Source organism: Euleptes europaea, chromosome 1, assembly GCF_029931775.1.
Source record: "Euleptes europaea isolate rEulEur1 chromosome 1, rEulEur1.hap1, whole genome shotgun sequence".
Lineage (NCBI taxonomy): Eukaryota > Metazoa > Chordata > Lepidosauria > Squamata > Sphaerodactylidae > Euleptes > Euleptes europaea.
The window spans coordinates 19717994-19736254 of record NC_079312.1 but is presented as its reverse complement, the minus strand read 5'-3'; the positions used below and the strand labels follow the sequence as shown (position 1 = coordinate 19736254).

Genomic DNA, 18261 nt, shown 5'->3' with positions numbered 1-18261 from the left:
TCCTTTCAGGGTAGCTCCCCCCCCCCCATCTGTTCCAGAGGCTGCCCCAGAGGAGCTCTGCCAGAACGTGCACCTGAGGTAGGGTTGCCAACCTCCAGGTGGCACCTGGAGATCTCCAATATACGCCATAGAGTCCAATTGCCAAAGCAGCCATTTTCTCCAGGGGAACTGATCTCTGGCTGTTACCGCACTAGGTATTCCCAGCGATGTATGAAGAGTTTGGAAATGTTATAAAAAATACTGTTCGCACTTTGTTTGGCCCCTTTAGCTGTGAAGACGTCTTCCAACCATTTTTTAGCCGTGGCATCCAAAAACCCTTTTAAAGTGATGTTTTTTATAACATTTCCAAACTCTTGATACATCGCTTGGAATACCTAGTGTGGTAACAGCCTCTGTCGCCTGGAGATCAGTTGTAATAGTGGGAGATCTCCAGCCACCACCTGGAGGTTGGCAACCCTAGCAGATGGCATTCTGGGCGCAAGAATGGCATGACAGCAGTACCCTTCCTTTGGTTTCTGTCTGGTACTTTTCGGGTGTACTGAATGTGACCACTGGGGTTACCAACCTCCAGGTACTAGCTGGAGATCTCCTGCTACTACAACTGATCTCCAGCCGATAGAGATCTGTTCCCCTGGAGAAAATGGCCGCTTTGGCAATTGGACTCTATGGCGTTGAAGTCCCTCCCCTGCCCAAACCCTGCCCTCCTCAGGCACCGCCCCAAAAAACTCCTCCAGGTGGCAAAGAGGGACCTGGCAACCCATTTAACTGTCATGACTAACAAGCTTTGATATATGTATTCCATTGCTATAGGAGGAGTAAAAGATTGCTGTGTGATGCTAGTGTGCTTATTTGGGGGGGGGGAGCTGTTCCATACTTGATGTTTCGCTTCAGGTTTCTTTGGTCGGTAACTTATAAAGCCAGCCTGCATCATTATCTCTGCAGGGTGCTGTGAGAGCAAAACATGCCCTGTACAAACATAACCTCCCCACTTTCATTTCCCGTAAACCCTTGTGATTGTTGCACATTTGCCAAGCCAGGAATCAAGGCTACTCCACCACCACCCCGCCACATCTTTTAAAGGGCCAGACAACATCCAACCCCCTCCCGCAACTCCCATTTTGCCTAGGGTTGCCAACTTAATACGGGACATTGTTCCACTGAGATTATAAGAACAGTGACTTATCTGTGTATATATATTTCCCTGTATATAGAATGGAACAACTTTCTAACATATTGTAAAAAAAGTACATATGATAATTTATCTTGTAAAGTAGTACATATTTTACCACTTGCAGGTTTTCTCTTAAAAGTAAAGAATTTAGTGCATTGGTGGCTGCGTACCGAATAATTCCTTAGCCGGTTGCCAAACCTCCAGGTGGTGGCTGGAGATCTCTTGGGGTTACAAGTGTTCCCCAGGTGACAGAGATCAGTTTCCCTGGAGAAAAGGGCCACTCTAGAAAGTGCACTCTACGGCATTATACCCCATTGATGCCCCTCCCCTCCTCAAATCCCACCCCCCCTCTCATGCTCCACCCCAAAATCTCCCGGTATTTCCCAACCTGGAGCTGGCAACCTTGATTTTGCCACAGATAACAACTGATATAGTGTCAGTAGAGAGATATACTTTTTTGGGGGGGGGAGTTGCTGTCTTTTAATCTGTTCTCATTGCGTAAAGGTGTGCGAGCACCGGGTAATTCCTGACCCATGGGGTGACATTACATCCCGACCTTTACTCGGCAGACTATGTTTACAGGGTGGGTTTGCCATTGCCTTCCCGTCATCTACACTTTACCCCCAGCAAGCTGGGTACTTCTTTTACCGACCTCGGAAAGGATGGAAGGCTGATTACGTACCGGTCAACAATTCAGATCAACTGGTGTAGTGCAGCCAATGGGCAGGCACCTGCCGGACCCACAATATTGTCTTGAGTACCCAGTTATGAAACTGGAAAACAGGTTGCTAATGCCTAATCGTCTCAGCAGTCCTTTATAATTCTACACAGCTATTTTAATTTTCAAAAGAGAGCATGATGCATTATATTTTCTCCAAAACAGCTGCCTGCCAAAATCACCCCACCGATGTAAAATTTCTGGGAATTCTGAAGCCATGAAAAAAAAATTGTTGTAAAAACCCCCCACGAACTACAGAAATTTGGGGAGAAAAACTGTGTGTGTGTGTGAATATATATATATGCAACAATTTCCTATCAAACCTAAACCTATTTTGCTGTTTTAACAATACAAAATGCATAATTTATAACTTAGTATATGCATATGTGTTAAGTGCCATCAAGTCGCTTCTGACTCATGGCGACCCTATGAATCAATGTCCTCCAAAACATCCTACCGTTTACAGCTTTGCTCAGGTCTTGCTAACTGAGGGCCTCGGCTTCCTTTATAGAGTCAACCCATCTCATGCTGGGTCTTCCTCTTTTCCTGCTGCCTTCAACTTTCCCTAGCATTATTGTCTTTTCCAGTGAGTCTTGTTTTCTCATAATGTGACCAAAGTACGACAGCATATAAAACTGTATTAATAGACAGCTATGGAATTTAAGGGTATAAATGCCTTGGTTTTCTACAAGCAAAATAGCAAATACGCTCAATGCTATAGTGAGAGAGATGCAAACTCTTGCACCCTATCCCTTCTTAGAACATTTCACTCATTCTAAAAGAAAATAAGTGATAGTTTTGTTTGTTTAATTTTCACAGAGCTTCTCCACATTTCCCAATTTTCCAATCAGAAGAAATGGAAATAAGTGCCCGGGGGAAAAAAATAATAGAAAAGAAAGTCCCCCACCTGGATTTTTCTGTTGTTTTTTTACATCTCTAACCCCTCCAGCACAAACTTTTTTTGTAACTGAAGAAAACACCAGATGAACTTTGTTTATAGAATTTTGCCTTCTTTGAAAATACAGATCATCACTGGCCACACAATTCGGGGGTGCTCAGTTCCCAAAACAGTCCACAGGTGGCAATCTTAAATGTTCCAAGTATACATTTTAGTGGTTTGTGCCCGTCACAGTTTTTCCCTGCCTCAAAGGGCCACAGGGCGGTGCTGCTGGGTCTTCCCGCTGCCATTTGTCTTCACAACAATCCTGTGAGGTAGGTTAGGCTGATAAAGGGAGTAACTGGCTTCAGTGAGCTTTGTGGCAGAGTAGGGGTCTGAACACTGGTTCTAGCCTGACACAATAATCACTGAACCACACTAGCTCTCACTGTCTTGAATTTGTACCTGCCAGATCCAACAATACTTACTTTGCCAGGGAGTAACTGGCAAAAGCTGTAAATAATTAATAATAATAATAACAATACTTACTAGTTTCTTGTGCTAGACCTCTCAAATTCACAGCACTGCAGCAAAGAAATAGAATTGGGGGGCTATGGTTGCCAACCTCCAGGTAGTAGCTGGAGATCTCCTGCTATTACAACTGATCTCCAGCTGATATTCACCTGGAGAAAAATGGTCGCTTTGGCAATTGGACTCTATGGCATTGAAGTCCCGCCCCTCCCCAAACCCCGCCTTCATAGAATCATAGAGTTGGAAGGGACCACCAGGGTCATCTAGTCCAACCCCCTGCACAATGCAGGAAATTCACAACTACCTCCTCCCCACACCCCCAGTGACCCCTATTCCATGCCCAGAAGATAGCCAAGATGCCCTCCCTCTCATCATCTGCTTAAGATCACAGAATCAGCATTGCTGACAGATGGCCATCTAGCCTCTGCTTAAAAACCTCCAGGGAAGGCGAGCTTACCACCTCCCGAGGAAGCCTGGTCCACTGAGGAACCGCTCTGACTGTTAGACAATTCTTCCTAATTTCTTCCTCAGGCTCCGCCCCACAAACCTCCTGCGGGTGGTGAAGAGGGACCTGGCAACCCTAGGGGGCGGGGGGCAGGCACAGGTGGACTGTAGGAACCACCCCAGGGAAGGAAAGGGTCTGGGGACACATATGGTGGCAGGGATAGTGCCATGGGGTGGCCCATGCTGCCTGCCCTTGCTGCAGCGACTGGGGGCTCAGGTGGGTAGAAGCAGCCCCCTGCCCAGGGCAGTGGCGCTGCCATGCCCCCACCCCATGACCAGCAGCAGCCCTGAAGCCTCCATGGAGGCAGACGTGGCCTTGGACGGTGGTGATGAGCCCTCTCTAGCCCTCGCCAATCTGCCCTGTTGAGGGTGAGCGCTGGACCCAGGGTGGGGGAATGGCTGGGCCCAGCCAGTTCTATGGGCCACAAGCCAGCTGATGGACGGCCCCACACCACACCCCTTGGCCAGCCACATCCCCCGGCTCCGCTGCAGTGGGGTTGCAGTAGGGTTGCCAACCTCCCAGGGGTAAAACAAGAAAAAAAGCACCTCCGTGCTAATACCGTTAGGTTTGGAAACTGGCACGGGAAAAATTCAGTACAGTGATACAAAATATGTATTGTGTTTCAAAACATTTCCACAAGTACAGTGGACTACAAAAAGTGACAATAAATGGCTGCTTTGTACTCCGCTGAGGCCCCTCCCCTCCCCAAACCCTGCCCTCAACAGGCTCCACCCACATTGCCAGGAATTTCCCAACCCAGATCTGATGGCTGGTGTGAAGGACAGCAGCCAACGTCCCCTCTGGACCAATAAGGGAGCCCATGCTACCTGGCCTGTCGGTCCCATGGGGCAGGGCCCTCTCCATTGCCTGTGTCATGGTTGAGAGGTTTGTGTTCAGAGCAGGGTTGCCAACCTCCAGGTGGTAAGTAGAGATCTCCTGCTATTACAACTGATCTCAAGCCGATAGAGATCACTTTGCTTTGGCAATTGGACTCTATGGCATTGAAGGCCCTCCCCTCCCCCAAACCCACCCTCCTCAGGCTCCGCCCCAAAAATCTCCAGGTATTTCCCAAGCCGGAGCTAGCAACCCTAGTTCACAGTAAAGTTTATTCATGGTTGTGTACTGCGTTGACTCCGTCGTAGCGTGGCTCAGTGGTAGAGCATCTGCTTGGCATGCGGAAGGTCCCCAGTTCAATCCCCGGCATCTCCAGTTCAAAGGGCTAGGCAAAGTACGTGATGTGAAAGACCCCTGCCTGAGACCCTGGAGAGCTGCTGCCGGTTTGAGTAGACAATGCTGCCTTTGACGGACCAAGGGTCTGATTCAGTATAAGGCAGCGTCATGTGTTCATGTGTTCTCCAGACTGCATCATCTGGTTTCCCCCAATTCTGTCCCTGGATTGTGCTGTCAGTCTTAGGCACCTTCCTATGTTCATAGAATGCATGATGGCTGAACTTCAACAGGCAATATCAACCTTTTTGGGGGGGGGGGTTAAGATGAAAAGGCCACAAGTCGTGCAAACATTAGTCCTCATGTCAGGAGCCAAACACTCGCCCCCTTTCCCCCAGCTGAGCTGCAAGTGCTTACATTTTAATTCCCCGCCAGAAGTGTGCCCTTTGCAAGGATTAGAAAAGAGCAAGAGTCCAGTAGCACCTTAAAGACTTAACAAAATTTCTGGCACAGCTCCCTTCTTCAGCTACAGCTAGACTGTGATTCCATCTATCCTTAAGTAGAGACGAGTGAATCAGTCATACAATGGCAATGTAAATGTCAATTAACAGGTGTAATTGGATTAGGTGTGATATGCAGAGGGGTAGTGTGTGCGTGTTTGTGTGTGTTGTGCTGTCAAGTCCCTCCCGACTCATGGCGACCCTATGAATCAATGTCCTCCCAAACGTCCTATCATTGACAGCCTTGCTCAGATCTTGCAAATTGAGGGCCGTGGCTTCCTTTATTGAGTCAACCCATCTCTTGTCGGGTCTTCCTCTTTTCCTGCCGCCCTCAACTTTTCCTAGCATCTTTTCCAGTGACTCTTGTCTTCTCATAACGTGACCAAAGTACGACAGCCTCAGTTTAGTCATTCTAGCTTCTAGGATGGGTTGTCAACATTGGGGGAATTCTCCCCCCCCCGGGGGGATTTTATGGTTCCAGGGGGAGAATTGGGACTATTACTCAGCAAAGTGTGATGTTCTGTAGATTATGTACAATCTGTAAAATTGTAGTTTGTTTTTTTAATTTAATCTGCAACTATCCTGGGAAGGGGGAATTATATTCTGAACAATGGTGAAAGGGGGGAACAGAGCAAAAAAGACACTGTCTTTCAGTGACACTGAAAGAGACACTGTCCTTCAGTGTTACTCCTCTGAAGATGCCTGCCACAGCTGCTGACGAAACGTCAGGAAAGAAAATTCCAAGACCACGGTCACACAGCCCGGATAACCCACAAGAACCAAGGAGCAAAAAAGGTTGAGAACCACTCAGTTTAGGCTTGATCTAGAACCCACTGGTTTGTTTTTTGGGCAGTCCACGGAATCCGTAACACTCTCTTCCAACACCACATTTCAAAGGGATCTGGGCCCGGGGAAATCGGCATTGCCAATGAGACAGGAATCCCTCTGAGCGACAAACTAGCACGGCTACCCATCGTGAGCTATCTTTTTGCAAGGATTTGCTTTTAAAGGAAGAAGGCAATCTGCCAGGGATGCCCAACAGCCGACGGCCGAGCTTGCTGCGCCTAAACCCCAAGTTTTGCTCACTTTCCCCGACTACTTAACGAGGGTGGGCATGGCATGGCATGGCATGGCATTGCAAGCCTGTGATTCCACGAGAGGGGCGGGCTTAGTAACCAAGGTGATTTTGGGGGGGGGGAACCATCCTCCCCGCCCATCAAATTCCTAGACGCCTTCTAATGACGTCACGGGCCTTAAAGGGGAGGCGGGAGCGCAGTTAAAGGCGCCTCGGCGGCTTCATCTCGCCACGCGCTGGAAGTTGTTCTCCCCGCCCCTTCTTTCACTGACCTTTCTCTACTTTTTCCATGTGGCTGACAAATATTACTCCCCCCTTGCTGGGTGCCTGGCCCTTTAAGGGGCCCCCCTTTAAACCCTTTTCTCTCGCCGTGGCCGTTTGGGGGCCCACCCTCCCCTCTTCTCTGAGAGAGGGGGCCCCAGCCTGCAAGGTAAGGGGGCGGCAGGGAAATGGGGGGGGGCGAGGGGAGGGGTATTTCCAAGCTGAGCAGGGCAGGAAGGAGGGGTGCAGAGGTGGATGGGGGGGGTGCAGAGGTGGACGGGGGGGCTGGAGGGTGGGGATCACATTGTCTGTGAATGGAAAGGGGGCCTTTGCAAAGGGATACAGGGAGCTGCATTGAATGTGCGTGGGGGAAAGGGATGAATGGGAAGTGGGGGAGCAGACAGGTAGGGTGAGCATGCGTTGTGCATGTGCAGAGCAAGCGTGCAAAAAGTGGGTGCACATGGGCGACTTGGGGTGCCCAGAGTGGAGGCAGGAGACGCGGTTAGGAGAGGTGCAGCGTTCCCCACGAGAAAGAAATGGGTGGTGATGCTGGGGTCATTGCTCCACATCGTGTTGCTGCTGCAAGAATTGTACTAGCTAAAGTTTGGAAGCGAGGGAATGAACAAAATATTGTCGAAGGCTTTCACGGTCAGAGTTCGTTGGTTCTTGTAGGTTATCCGGGCTGTGTGACCGCGGTCTGAACGTGGACTGACCCAAACAGGACACAGGGTCTTATTCCAAGACACTGAAAGACTGGACAATTCTGCCAACTATTTTGTCAGATTGCACAGAGAAGCCATTGAAATTCATAAACATCAGCACAACTTTAACAGAAAAGAGGAGAGTTTAAGAATGAATAAGGCTTGGCTTCCTGTCCTGAAAACCTCCAGACTAACAAAGACAACATTCAACAATAGCCATGCAGATTAGCTTTGGATTTCACACATTAACAGATCACTTCAGGATACAATGGTTCCATATTAACATACCACACCCTCATTAGCACATTATCTTGATACTTACAGGACAATGATTAGCACATTACTTTTGCAGGACAGTACTCAGCTCAAACCCAACCCCTTTCTGACTATATATTACTCTTCCTACACCCTTGACACTGAGAGACACTGTCCTTCAGTGTTACTCCTCTGAAGATGCCGGCCACAGTTGCTGGCGAAACGTCAGGAAAGAAAATTCCAAGACCACGGTCACACAGCCCGGATAACCTAGAAGAACCAAGGGAATGAACCTTCGATTCGTGACTGGAGAGGGAAATTATGGATGTATGTATGGATGGCCAAATTAACCGAATTCTTACATGAGAATGATATGGAAGAATTCAAAAAAACCTGGGCAAAGGCCATCACATATTGGGATAAAATGGATTTTACTATTTTAGTGAGTGAACTTTACTTACTTTTCTATTATTACTATTAACAATTTTCAAAACTGTTTAGACCAGTGGTTCCCAACCTTTTTTTGACCAGGGACCACTAGGACTTTTTTGTTCGGTGCAGGGACCCCAAGGTTCAACATAAAAATGCCGAGAATTTGAAAATAAACTTTAATCATAACTGTTAGTTAAACATTAAACTTAGAATAATATTTGAATATATATTTTTATAATAGAGAACTTTTAATTGAAAATATTAATTTATTATGGGTTTATAACTTCGCAGACCTTAATTTAGTTCTCATGGTTTAGACACTTCTGCGGAAGTCAGGTGAAGGGTCACTTTTTAAGGTGGGTGGAGGGTCAAAAGGGTATTTTTGCTTTGTTGAATTTTATAGCTTTGTATAATTATAACTGATACTCTATTATAATTGATACTCTTTTGTATTTTCTTTTTATTTTTTTGTTATTGTATTTGTTTATTTTGTTTTATATTATAAAAATATAAAAAATTACATTTAAAAAAAAAAGGAGAGGTGTAGCGCTGGGAATGGCTGCCCACACAATCTGATTTGTACGAGCAAAGGATCCAGAGAATCGCGAGGGACTTTGTATGTTGGACGTTACTCCACCCTGAAAGCCCGTGTATGGGAAGTTTGTAACTCGTCATGTGCGATGCTGGCACAGATGTGCATCAGGAAGCACATTCTGCTCCCTCCTGCATGTGGTGAAAATGCATACTTGGGCAGCTCTCGCATGTCACAAACTTTGCGTGGTTAATTGTACCTAGCGTCTGGCACGTTTTCTCCACAGGTAATTTGTGAACAGGAAATTAGTGCTTCGATTTGTGTGGAGATGATTGCCTGTGATGTTTGTGCGTGTATGTATTTCACAGCGTGTTCATGTGCCAGGGAGCCATGGCCGATTTCTGCTTCCAGCCCCTGGGCACCTGGCTTGGCACCTTTTGTTTTGTATGCACAGTAAAATGCACTCTTAAGGATGGGACAGAAATATTAAAATAAGTAATAAAGAAACAGAAAAAATGCAGCACTGATAAGTATCACCCTTTTTCATGGGTGGAAGAGTTTTCAGTGCAGGAAAAATGCCTGGTTAATATATTTTTCTGTTCGAAATGCCCCAGTCTATCCAAGGAGGTACACACAACTGAATAGGATCCCCTGAATTTTTAACTTGTGGGATTGGAAAGTGTGGGAGTAACTCTGGTGGATGTCTGAATGTAGATGCTGGTTGCATTGTTTTCAGTAATGTGTACTTGGATGCAAGTTAAAATGCACATCCATATCCCGGTGGAAGTGGACACATTTAATATAGAAGCACAACCGCAGTTGGACCCAGGCACTCATGCGTGTTGAAACAGTGATGTGGCTGGGGTTATGGGTGGAATTGCCTTCTAGAGAATTAGGCCCTCAGTCCATCTGGTACAGCCCAATTGAATGCTGCTGGAAATGGCTCTCCAAAAGTCTCTGGTTAAATTTTCTCCCAGTGCTATTAGCTGACATCCTTTTACCTAGAGATGTTGGGAACTGAACTGAGGACTTTCTGCATGCTGCTGTGCCACTGAGTCGCAGGTAAAACTCTGGAAACTTGATTTATGAAGGACTTCTTGCCCTGATAATGATAATAATCAAGTCTTCAGGGCCCTTCTATCATTGAAGGCACCATGGGCTCAGCAGGTTAGAGGTCCACCCAAAGCAGGGTTTTCTTGCTGGTGGCTGGAGAACTACTTCCCAGGGGAGTCTTGCTTGGCTCCTTCCCTCCTCTCTTTTTGGAGCTGGGCTAAACCTACTTGTTTCTAAATGGCTTTTGTAGAGGTAACAACCAAGTTGGGGGAATAGATTCCTTCATGGTTTGAAACCAAAGGGTACTCCCTAAACAATGCCTCTGCAAACCACCACTTGAAAAGCTTAAAATACCCAAAGCACCAAGAGACGCTGTGAATGTTCCCTCAGCAGAAAGGGACCGGCTGGCCTGTGGTTTTACTCCACAGAGCTCCAGGAAGCTGGAACCATGTTGGTGGGGCCAATCCTATGGGTCTTGCCCTCCCAGTTGTTTGGGGCTCCCCCGTGGCCAGGTGGCGGTAAGGTGAAAAGACCCCATACAACCGGTTCCTACTCACTAAAGGTTTCTGTTGTGGGGAGAGGAAGGGAAGGAATTTAATTCTCCTTAAAAGGTAGAGAAAATTGGCATATAAAAACCAACTCCTCCTCCTTCTTCTAAATAAATAAAAATGAGTAAATAAAAAGAATGTTGGTGTACTCAAAGATGTTGGAAAATTAGACACTTGTTTCGGAAAGTGGTTGTGGACTTGATCCCATTTTGAACAGGAAAATCTGAAAAGGAGGTGTGATATTATACAGACCGTGTGTGGGATAAATTAACTTCATTTTTCAGTTCCGTGTTTCTCAGCTGAGCCTCTGCTTACAATAGGCTGACTGCAATACTGAAACTCAAACCCTCTTCCTATCTGTTTGTTTCCAGCATTTCTGTTCTTCAGGCCACCCACTGGGACTTCTTCCTTGTAACTTTCTTCCTTCGTCTTTGCCTCCACCTTCACCGACTGGCCCACCCCTCCCACTGTGCAAGAGAACCAATGGCATCCGGCGTGGAGCTCCTTCGCTTCCAGCTCCCCGGCCACGAGGCGGCCACGCTCCGCAACATGAACCAGCTCCGTTCTGAGGAGCGCTTCTGCGACGTCACCATCGTGGCCGACAGCCTTAAGTTCCGGGGCCACAAGGTCATCCTGGCTGCCTGTTCCCCTTTCCTGAGGGACCAGTTCCTTCTCAACCCTTCCTCCGAACTCCAGGTTTCCCTCATGCACAGCACCAAGATAGTGGCCGATCTCCTCCTCTCCTGCTACACCGGTGCCCTGGAGTTCGCCGTCAGGGACATCGTCAACTACCTGACGGCCGCCAGCTACTTGCAGATGGAGCACGTGGTGGAGAAGTGCCGGAACGCCTTGTCCCAGTTCATCGAACCCAAAATCAGCCTCAAGGAAGATGCCACAAAGTTTGGAAGCCACCGACGGTCTCAGACCCCCAGTGTGGTGGACTGTTCCACCTCGACCCGAAAGGAATACTCCCGCAAGAGGTTTGCTGAACAGTTGCTTTTCCATTTAACCCCCCACTAATAAATCTACAAAAGTTACTAGCCCATGTGCATTTTCAGTAAGACTTACACATGCACACATATTTGTTGGTCAAGGTGACTTAAAAGAAAAAATCATTTTTTTTGTGTGTTTCCGTCAACTAGAGGTGGTTTTTAGTCACCCCAGAAGACCAAGGCAAGCAACTTAAGGACATTCCTTTAACTCTATGGTTCATTACTTTGGTTAATAGTGCCACCTGGTGGCAATGGGAGACATAATCACACCATATACTCCGATGCGCATGGGTTTTACTGATTTAACCCCATGCAACTAAATTTCCCCTGTAAGCTGCAGTACTGCAGCCAAATCTCTGCTCACGACCTGAGTTTGATCCTGATGGAAGTCGGTTTCAGGTAGCCGGCTCAAGGTTGACTCAGCCTTCCAGCCTTCCGAGGTCGGTCAAATGAGTACCCAGCTCACTGGGGGTTAAGTGTAAATGACTGGGGAAGGCAATGGCAAACCACCCCATAAACATAGCTTGCCTAGTAAATGTCGGGATGTGATGTCACCCCATGGGTCAGTAATGGCCTGGTGCTTGCACAGGGGGGAGGGGGGGGGCTACCGGCTACCTTTCCCTTTTTAAAACTAAACTCTACATCGGGTGGGGAACGTCAGGCCCGGGGGCTGTTTAAGGCCCGCGAAATAATTTGGTCTGGCCCTTCGTGGGTCCTGGCACATCTCTAGCTCAGAAGGATTTAAGACTGGCGATCCGCCCCCTCCCGCGGCCAGGAACAGCCTCTATTCAAGGTGGATGTGAGTTTGTTTTGCCGAGAAAAGGAACCTTCTTTCCCCCTTGCAGAACAGTCGTTAGGTATGAAGTTGCTAGGACCGCCCAAGAAACTATGTTAACCCTTTCCCACCCGGGCTGTGGAGAAATGTATTTCCTCTGGACTACAAGAGGGCTGGGGGCGGAAGTGGCGACAATGGAGGGGTTAAAGGGGGCAAGGCCAGAATGCACGGCCCGCGAATGATGTTATAAATATCAAAATGGCCCTTGGCAGAAAAAAGGTTCCCCACCCCTGCTCTACATCTTCGTTCACAGGCTAGGGTTGCCATCTACAGCTGGATGAAATTCCTAGAGATTTGGGAGGGGGGTTGCCTGGGGAGGCAGGTCTGCAGAGATGTGAGGCCAGAGACTCTGCCCTTTGGAGCTCCCACTTTCTCCGGGGGGAAACTGACCTCTGCAGTCTGGAGATCAGCTGTAATTCTAGGAGAATTCCAGGACCCTCTGGGCGGTTGACACCCCTCAGTGATACCCAGGAGTGTGACAGCTTGGAAGGGTGTTCCCTTCGTTGTGGGGATAGTTGCCACCATGGTTGCTGTGGCTGATCTGTGGCTGACCTGTTGCACCTGCTGCTTGAATTGAATTGTACGGTCCAAGACCAGTTCTAAAATACAGCCGGTAGCACCACTGATGCATAAAATGTTTTATAATTTGCATTAAAACAAGCAGGTAAACATCTGTTTACTTGGAACAGGGGCTTCATGTGACCAAGGACAGTCTAAACTGCATCACATGGTGATTTTGAGCATGTGAACCAATCCATTCCCTTGACTTCCCACATAGTTAAATTGTGGAACTCCCTGCCCCGGGATCTGGTGATGGCTGCCAACTCGGAAGGCTTTAAGAGGGGAGTGGACATCTTCATGGAGGAGAGGGGTATTCATGGATACTAGTGATGATGCATACCTATTCTCTCTAGTATCAGAGGCACATGCCTATTATAATAGGTGCTGTGGAGCACAGGCAGGATGGTGCTGCTGCAGTCGTCTTGTTTGTGGGCTTCCTAGAGGCCCCTGGCTGGCCACTGTGTGAACAGTCTGATGGACTTGATGGGCCTTGGTCTGATCCAGCATGGCTTTTCTTATGTTCTTATGACTGAAGACATTTTCTATACATACATATTGAATATATACACTCCTGTCTCATACTGTGTTAGATCTTTGCTCCAACTGGCACAGTGTTATTGTTGTTGCCATTATTAATATATATTTCTTGCCTGCCCTCCCCAGCCAAAACCAGGCTCAGGGTGGGTAACAACAATAAAACCACAAAGTACATATATAAATACCAGTTCAAACATTTAAAACCAGTGTGGTGAAGTGGTTAAGAGCGGTGGACTGTAATCTGGAGAATCGGGTTTGATTCCCCACTCCTCCACGTGAGCAGCGGACGGTAATCTGGTGAACCGGGTTGGTTTCCCCACTCCTCCACAGGAAGCCAGCTGGGTGATCTTGGGCTAGTCACAGCTCTCTGAACTCTCTCAGCCCCACCTACCTCACAGGGTGTCTGTTGTGGGGAGGGGAAGGGAAGGGGATTGTAAGCCGGTTTGATTGTTTTCTAAGTGGTAGAGAAAGTCGGCATATAAAAACCCACTCTTCTTCTAAAACAGTAAAATACAGACTCACAAATTATTTAAAAAGATGGTGCACAATTACTAATTAAAAATATTTTTAGAAAAAGATGGTGCACAATTTACTGTAGTACCCACTGTAGCATAATAAATGTCATAGCCAAGCAGGCAGGCCATCCCCCCATAAAAAACACAAGTTATACAAGAAAAGAAGGGGGGAGGATAGGAACGCCAGCATTGATAACCACCTGTGGCTGCCCTCAGTTATAGGCCTGGTGGAAAAGCTCTGTCTTACAGGCCCTGCGAGTCTCCTTGAGGTCCCGCAGGGCCCTGATGTCGCTAGGCAAAGTATTCCACCAGGCTGGAGCCAAGGCTGAAAAAGCCCTGGCTCTTGTTGAGGACAGTCGCACGCTCCAGGGGCCGGGGACCACCAACAAGTTGTTATTAGTGGAGCGTGATGTTGTGACTAGCAGCTGTGGTTCTCCAAAATCTTGGAGCAAAGGAAGTCTTTCGTAGTACTCGCTACCTAAGATTTCTTAACTGGGAGCAGGATCTTCTCTATGCAAAGCAGATTAATCTACCACTAAGCAACATCCCTCCCAAAGGTGTCGGGGGGAAAAGGCATGTTTACCACAGCGTACTTCAGCTTCCAGTGGTGCACATGTGGCAAAATACCCCTTGAATGCACAAAGGGGCTTTGTACTGAAAAGGACCTTTGGTCCATGGAGATCAGCTCTGCCTACTCAGGCGCACGCTACGTGTCCTGCTGGGTATCCGTGATAAGACATGCAGTTTGTTTAAAAAGCAGCTGGAGAGGGTGGTGGTGGAGATTTCAGTCAGTAAAGAGAGGTTGATTCCTTCCTGCCCTTAGATACTTTCCCTGCTGGAAACTTGAGGTTCTATTGGGGGAGATGGGTGTGGTGTTTAAGGATTAAAAACCTGATCCCGTTGGGTTTCCCCCCTCGCATCCATGACAAAAAGAGTTTTGACTCCCAATATCTTGTTGGTCTGTAAGGTGCAACTGGACTTGAATCTAGCTGTTAAGACTTACAGGATAGCAAAATGTTCCAGCCCTGCTGGAAAGCTTTGTCTGGGGTTTTTAGGCCTTCTCAGTGGGCCCTCTTCTAGACTCTCTACTAAATGTCCATGTAGGACATTTTAGGAACCCCGTGGCACAGAGTGGTAAGCTGAAGTACTGCAGTCCAAGCTCTGTTCGTGACCTAAGTTCGATAATGACGGAAGTTGGTTTCAGGTAGCCGGCTCAAGGTTGACTCATCTTTCCATCCTTCCGAGGTCGGTCAAATGAGTACCCAGCTTGCTGGGGGGTAAAAGGAAGATGACTGGGGAAGGCACTGGCAAACAACCCAGTAAACAAAGTCTGCCTAGTAAACGTCGGGATATGACGTCACTCCATGGGTCAGGAATGACCCAGTGCTTGCACAAGGGACCTTTACCTTTTACCTTTAGGACATTTTTATCCCATCCTTCTACTATGCTCTCTACTAAATGTCCAGGTAGGACGTTTTTATCCCATCCTTCCACAAAGAGTTTGAAGCAGTGGGTAGGAGGGCTCGTTTCCCTTTCCTCATCTTATCCTCAAGATAACCTTGTGAGGGTAGGTGAGGCTAACATGGCTGTCCCACATGATGCTGCTTTCTTTCAAAAGCCCTGAGCGATTGGCCTGAAGTCCTCTTGTGAACTTCATGGCAGAGTGAGGAGTGGGCAGCCGGCAGGGGCAGACTCACCCAGAGGTGGGGGCCCTTGCCAGTCCCACACGGATATTGCTGGCTGTGTGCTAATGTCACTTCCTGTATGCTCCAGAAGTGACATCAGTGCATTGTCCCATGGTTAAACCGTAAAGTTTTGACCAAGTGTTGGAGCGACCCCAGCGTCCCCCAGCGATGCACTGACATCACCTCTGGGCATACAGAGAGTGACATCAGCATGCCAGGATGCTGCTGCTGATCCCTCCCCCCACACACACACTCCAGCTTGAGAAGGTGCAGAAAAGAGCAACCAAAATGATCAGTGGACTAGTGCAACTGCCTTGTGAGGAGTGGTTAAAATGCTTAGGGCTGTTTAGCTTGGAAAGAAGACAGTTAAGGGGAGACATGATTGAGGTCTATAAAATTATGCCTGGTATGGAGAGAGCGGACAGGGAGAAGCTTTTCTCCCTCTCTCATAATACTAGAACGCGGAGTCATCTGCTGAAGCTGGAGGGTGAGAGATGCAAAACAGATAAAAGGCAGTATTTCTTCACACAATGAACAGTTAAATTGTGGAACTCTCTGCCCCAAGATGTGGTGATGGCTGCCAACTTGGAAGGCTTTAAGAGGGGAGTGGACATGTTCATGGAGGATAGGGCTATCCATGGCTACTACTCAAAATGGATACTAGTCATGATGCATACCTGTTCTCTCCAGGATCAGAGGAGCATGCCGAATATATTAGGTGCTGTGGAACACAGGCAAGATAATGCTGCTGCAGTTGTCTTGTTTGGGGGCTTCCTAGAGGCCCCTGGTCGGCCACTGCGTGAACAGACTGCTGGACTTGATGGACCTTGGTCTGATCCAGCAAGGCTTTTCTTATGTTCTTATGTTCTTTCTCCCACTGGCAACCATACTCCCAGATCCTAGTCCAACAGACCAATCACTATGCTACCCTGGCCGCCCTCCAGCATTGGCCTTCCAAACTGTCATGAAACCAGACTCCAATCAACCTCCTAAAATGCCGAAAGATAATTAAAATCTTGTACTTGCTTTGATTCTAGACCGTTAGGGAGGGGCCGTGGCTCAGTGATAGAGCATCTGCTTGGCGTGCAGAAGGTCCCAGGTTCAATCTCCAGTTGAAGGGACCAGGCTAGTAGGTGATGTGAAAGACCTTTGCCAGAGATCCTGGAGAGCCGCTGCTGGTGTGAGTAGACAATACTGACTTTGATGGACCAAGGGTCTGATTCAGTATAAGGCAGCTTCATGTGTGTTCATGTGGATAGAGTCCTGTCCCTCAGTCGGTGCTTACTGTTGTTATCACTGATGTTTTGTTTTTCTTCCTCCGGCTGACAGGCCCATGCTGCGGCCCATCAAGCTGGAGTTTCCGCTGGAGGAACACCTGGAGATGAAGGCTGAGGACGACGACGAGGAGCAGGATGAAGACTACGGAGACGATGACGCCGTCTCTGACATCTGCATCGTGAAGATCGAGTCGGCCATGGAGGTGGCCCAGCGTCAGAAGAAGAAGCAGCAGCAGACGGGCGCGGCTTGGAACAAGGAGGCGTCTCCTCAGCAGAGCTGGAACAAGGAGTCTTCTCCGCCGCCAGCTTGGGGCAAGGAGTCTTCTCCTCCACCGGGGTGGAACAAAGATGCTTCAGGAGACCAAGAAGAATCTCAAGTCAACTCTACAGTGGCAGAAGCGGTGGGGTCCCCTCCAGAACCAACGCCAGAGAAACCTCAGCAGGGCGTAGTCAAGGCGTGTTACAGCCTGTACGAGGATGCTGAAGGTTCGGGCCTCCTGATCATCCCCAGCGGAGGCTACTTGGAGGAGACCAGCGAAGCAGCGGCTGTCGCGTCCGAGTGCCAGAGCAGCGGTGGCGGGGTGGGGCTGGTCTTGGCGGGACTGAGCGGCCGCCCCTTCTCCAGCTTCCCCGCGACCGGGAGGGGCAGCGATGGCGGCTCGGGGGCGGCGTGGGGCGGCAACGGCACCTCGAGGATCATCTGCTGCACCAAGTGTGACGAGGTCTTCCAAGGGGTGGAGAAGCTGGTCTTCCACATGCGAGCCCACCACTTCATCTTCATGTGCCCCCGCTGCGGCAAGCAGTTCAACCACAGCAGCAACCTCAACCGGCACATGAACGTCCACCGCGGCGTCAAGTCGCACTCCTGCACCATCTGCGGGAAGTGCTTCACCCAGAAATCCACACTGCACGACCACATGAACCTCCACAGCGGCGAGAGGCCGTACCGCTGCTCCTACTGTGAGGTCCGCTTCGCCCACAAGCCCGCCATCCGGCGCCACCTCAAGGAGCAGCACGGGAAGACCACGGCCGAGAACGTCATGGAAGCTGGCATGGCCCAGATTAATGTCCTCATACGCTGAAGGAGAAGGAGGAGGCGGCAGCAGCAGCTGTGGGAAGTCAAAGAGGATGCTACTCCTGAGCTCTGAGGGAGGGAAGTGGGGTGTAGGGGGTTAGGATGTGGGGGTGGAGAGCCAGAGCTCCTTGAGTTTTGGGGGATGGGTTATTAGCGACTAGTGTACTAGAGGGATGGGACACCTGGATTCTTTGGAAGGGGGGGCAAGACTAGTGGATTAGAAAAGAATTAGGTCAGACGGGAAGCCAAGAGGTGTGTGGGGGATCTAGTCCAGTCAGAGCAGGGGGCTGAGGGATCTGAGATCCCTGGGATCTGTTCTCTTCCTTTGCCTTTCCCAGCCTTCTGTCCGTTATGCCCTATTATCCGGAAACCACTACCTCTTTTTACAGCCAAGCAGGCATAAGGATCGTGGCCTTTGGGCTGTTTGGGGAGAGGGGCCATGACTCTCTAAATACCTC

At 48.8% G+C, this 18261-nt stretch overlaps 2 protein-coding genes across 2 annotated transcripts in view; one reads left to right on the top strand and one right to left on the bottom strand.

Annotated features, from left to right (window-relative positions):
- Window positions 1-4678, bottom strand: part of C2 (complement C2) — a 47335-nt gene extending 42657 nt beyond the window's left edge. The window contains exon 1 of the mRNA XM_056844632.1: window positions 4630-4678. Coding sequence (XP_056700610.1) covers window positions 4630-4678 — 49 coding nt within the window. The remainder of the gene's footprint in view (window positions 1-4629) is intronic.
- Window positions 4679-10786: 6108 nt separating this feature from the next.
- On the top strand, window positions 10787-17819 carry ZBTB12 (zinc finger and BTB domain containing 12). Its single transcript, XM_056861146.1, has 2 exons — window positions 10787-11306; window positions 16781-17819. Exons 1-2 carry the CDS (start codon window positions 10810-10812, stop codon window positions 17808-17810), a joined length of 1527 nt encoding a protein of 508 aa, XP_056717124.1. The 5' UTR covers window positions 10787-10809; the 3' UTR covers window positions 17811-17819.
- The last annotated feature ends 442 nt before the right edge of the window (window positions 17820-18261 follow it).

Bases quoted from the DNA above. Each gene is read 5' to 3' on its own strand.
- ZBTB12 (XM_056861146.1), top strand. From the start codon at position 10,810: ATGGCATCCGGCGTGGAGCTCCTTCGCTTCCAGCTCCCCGGCCACGAG. The intron at 11,307-16,780 runs GTTTGCTGAACA...TCCGGCTGACAG, and splicing joins AAGGAATACTCCCGCAAGAG to GCCCATGCTGCGGCCCATCA.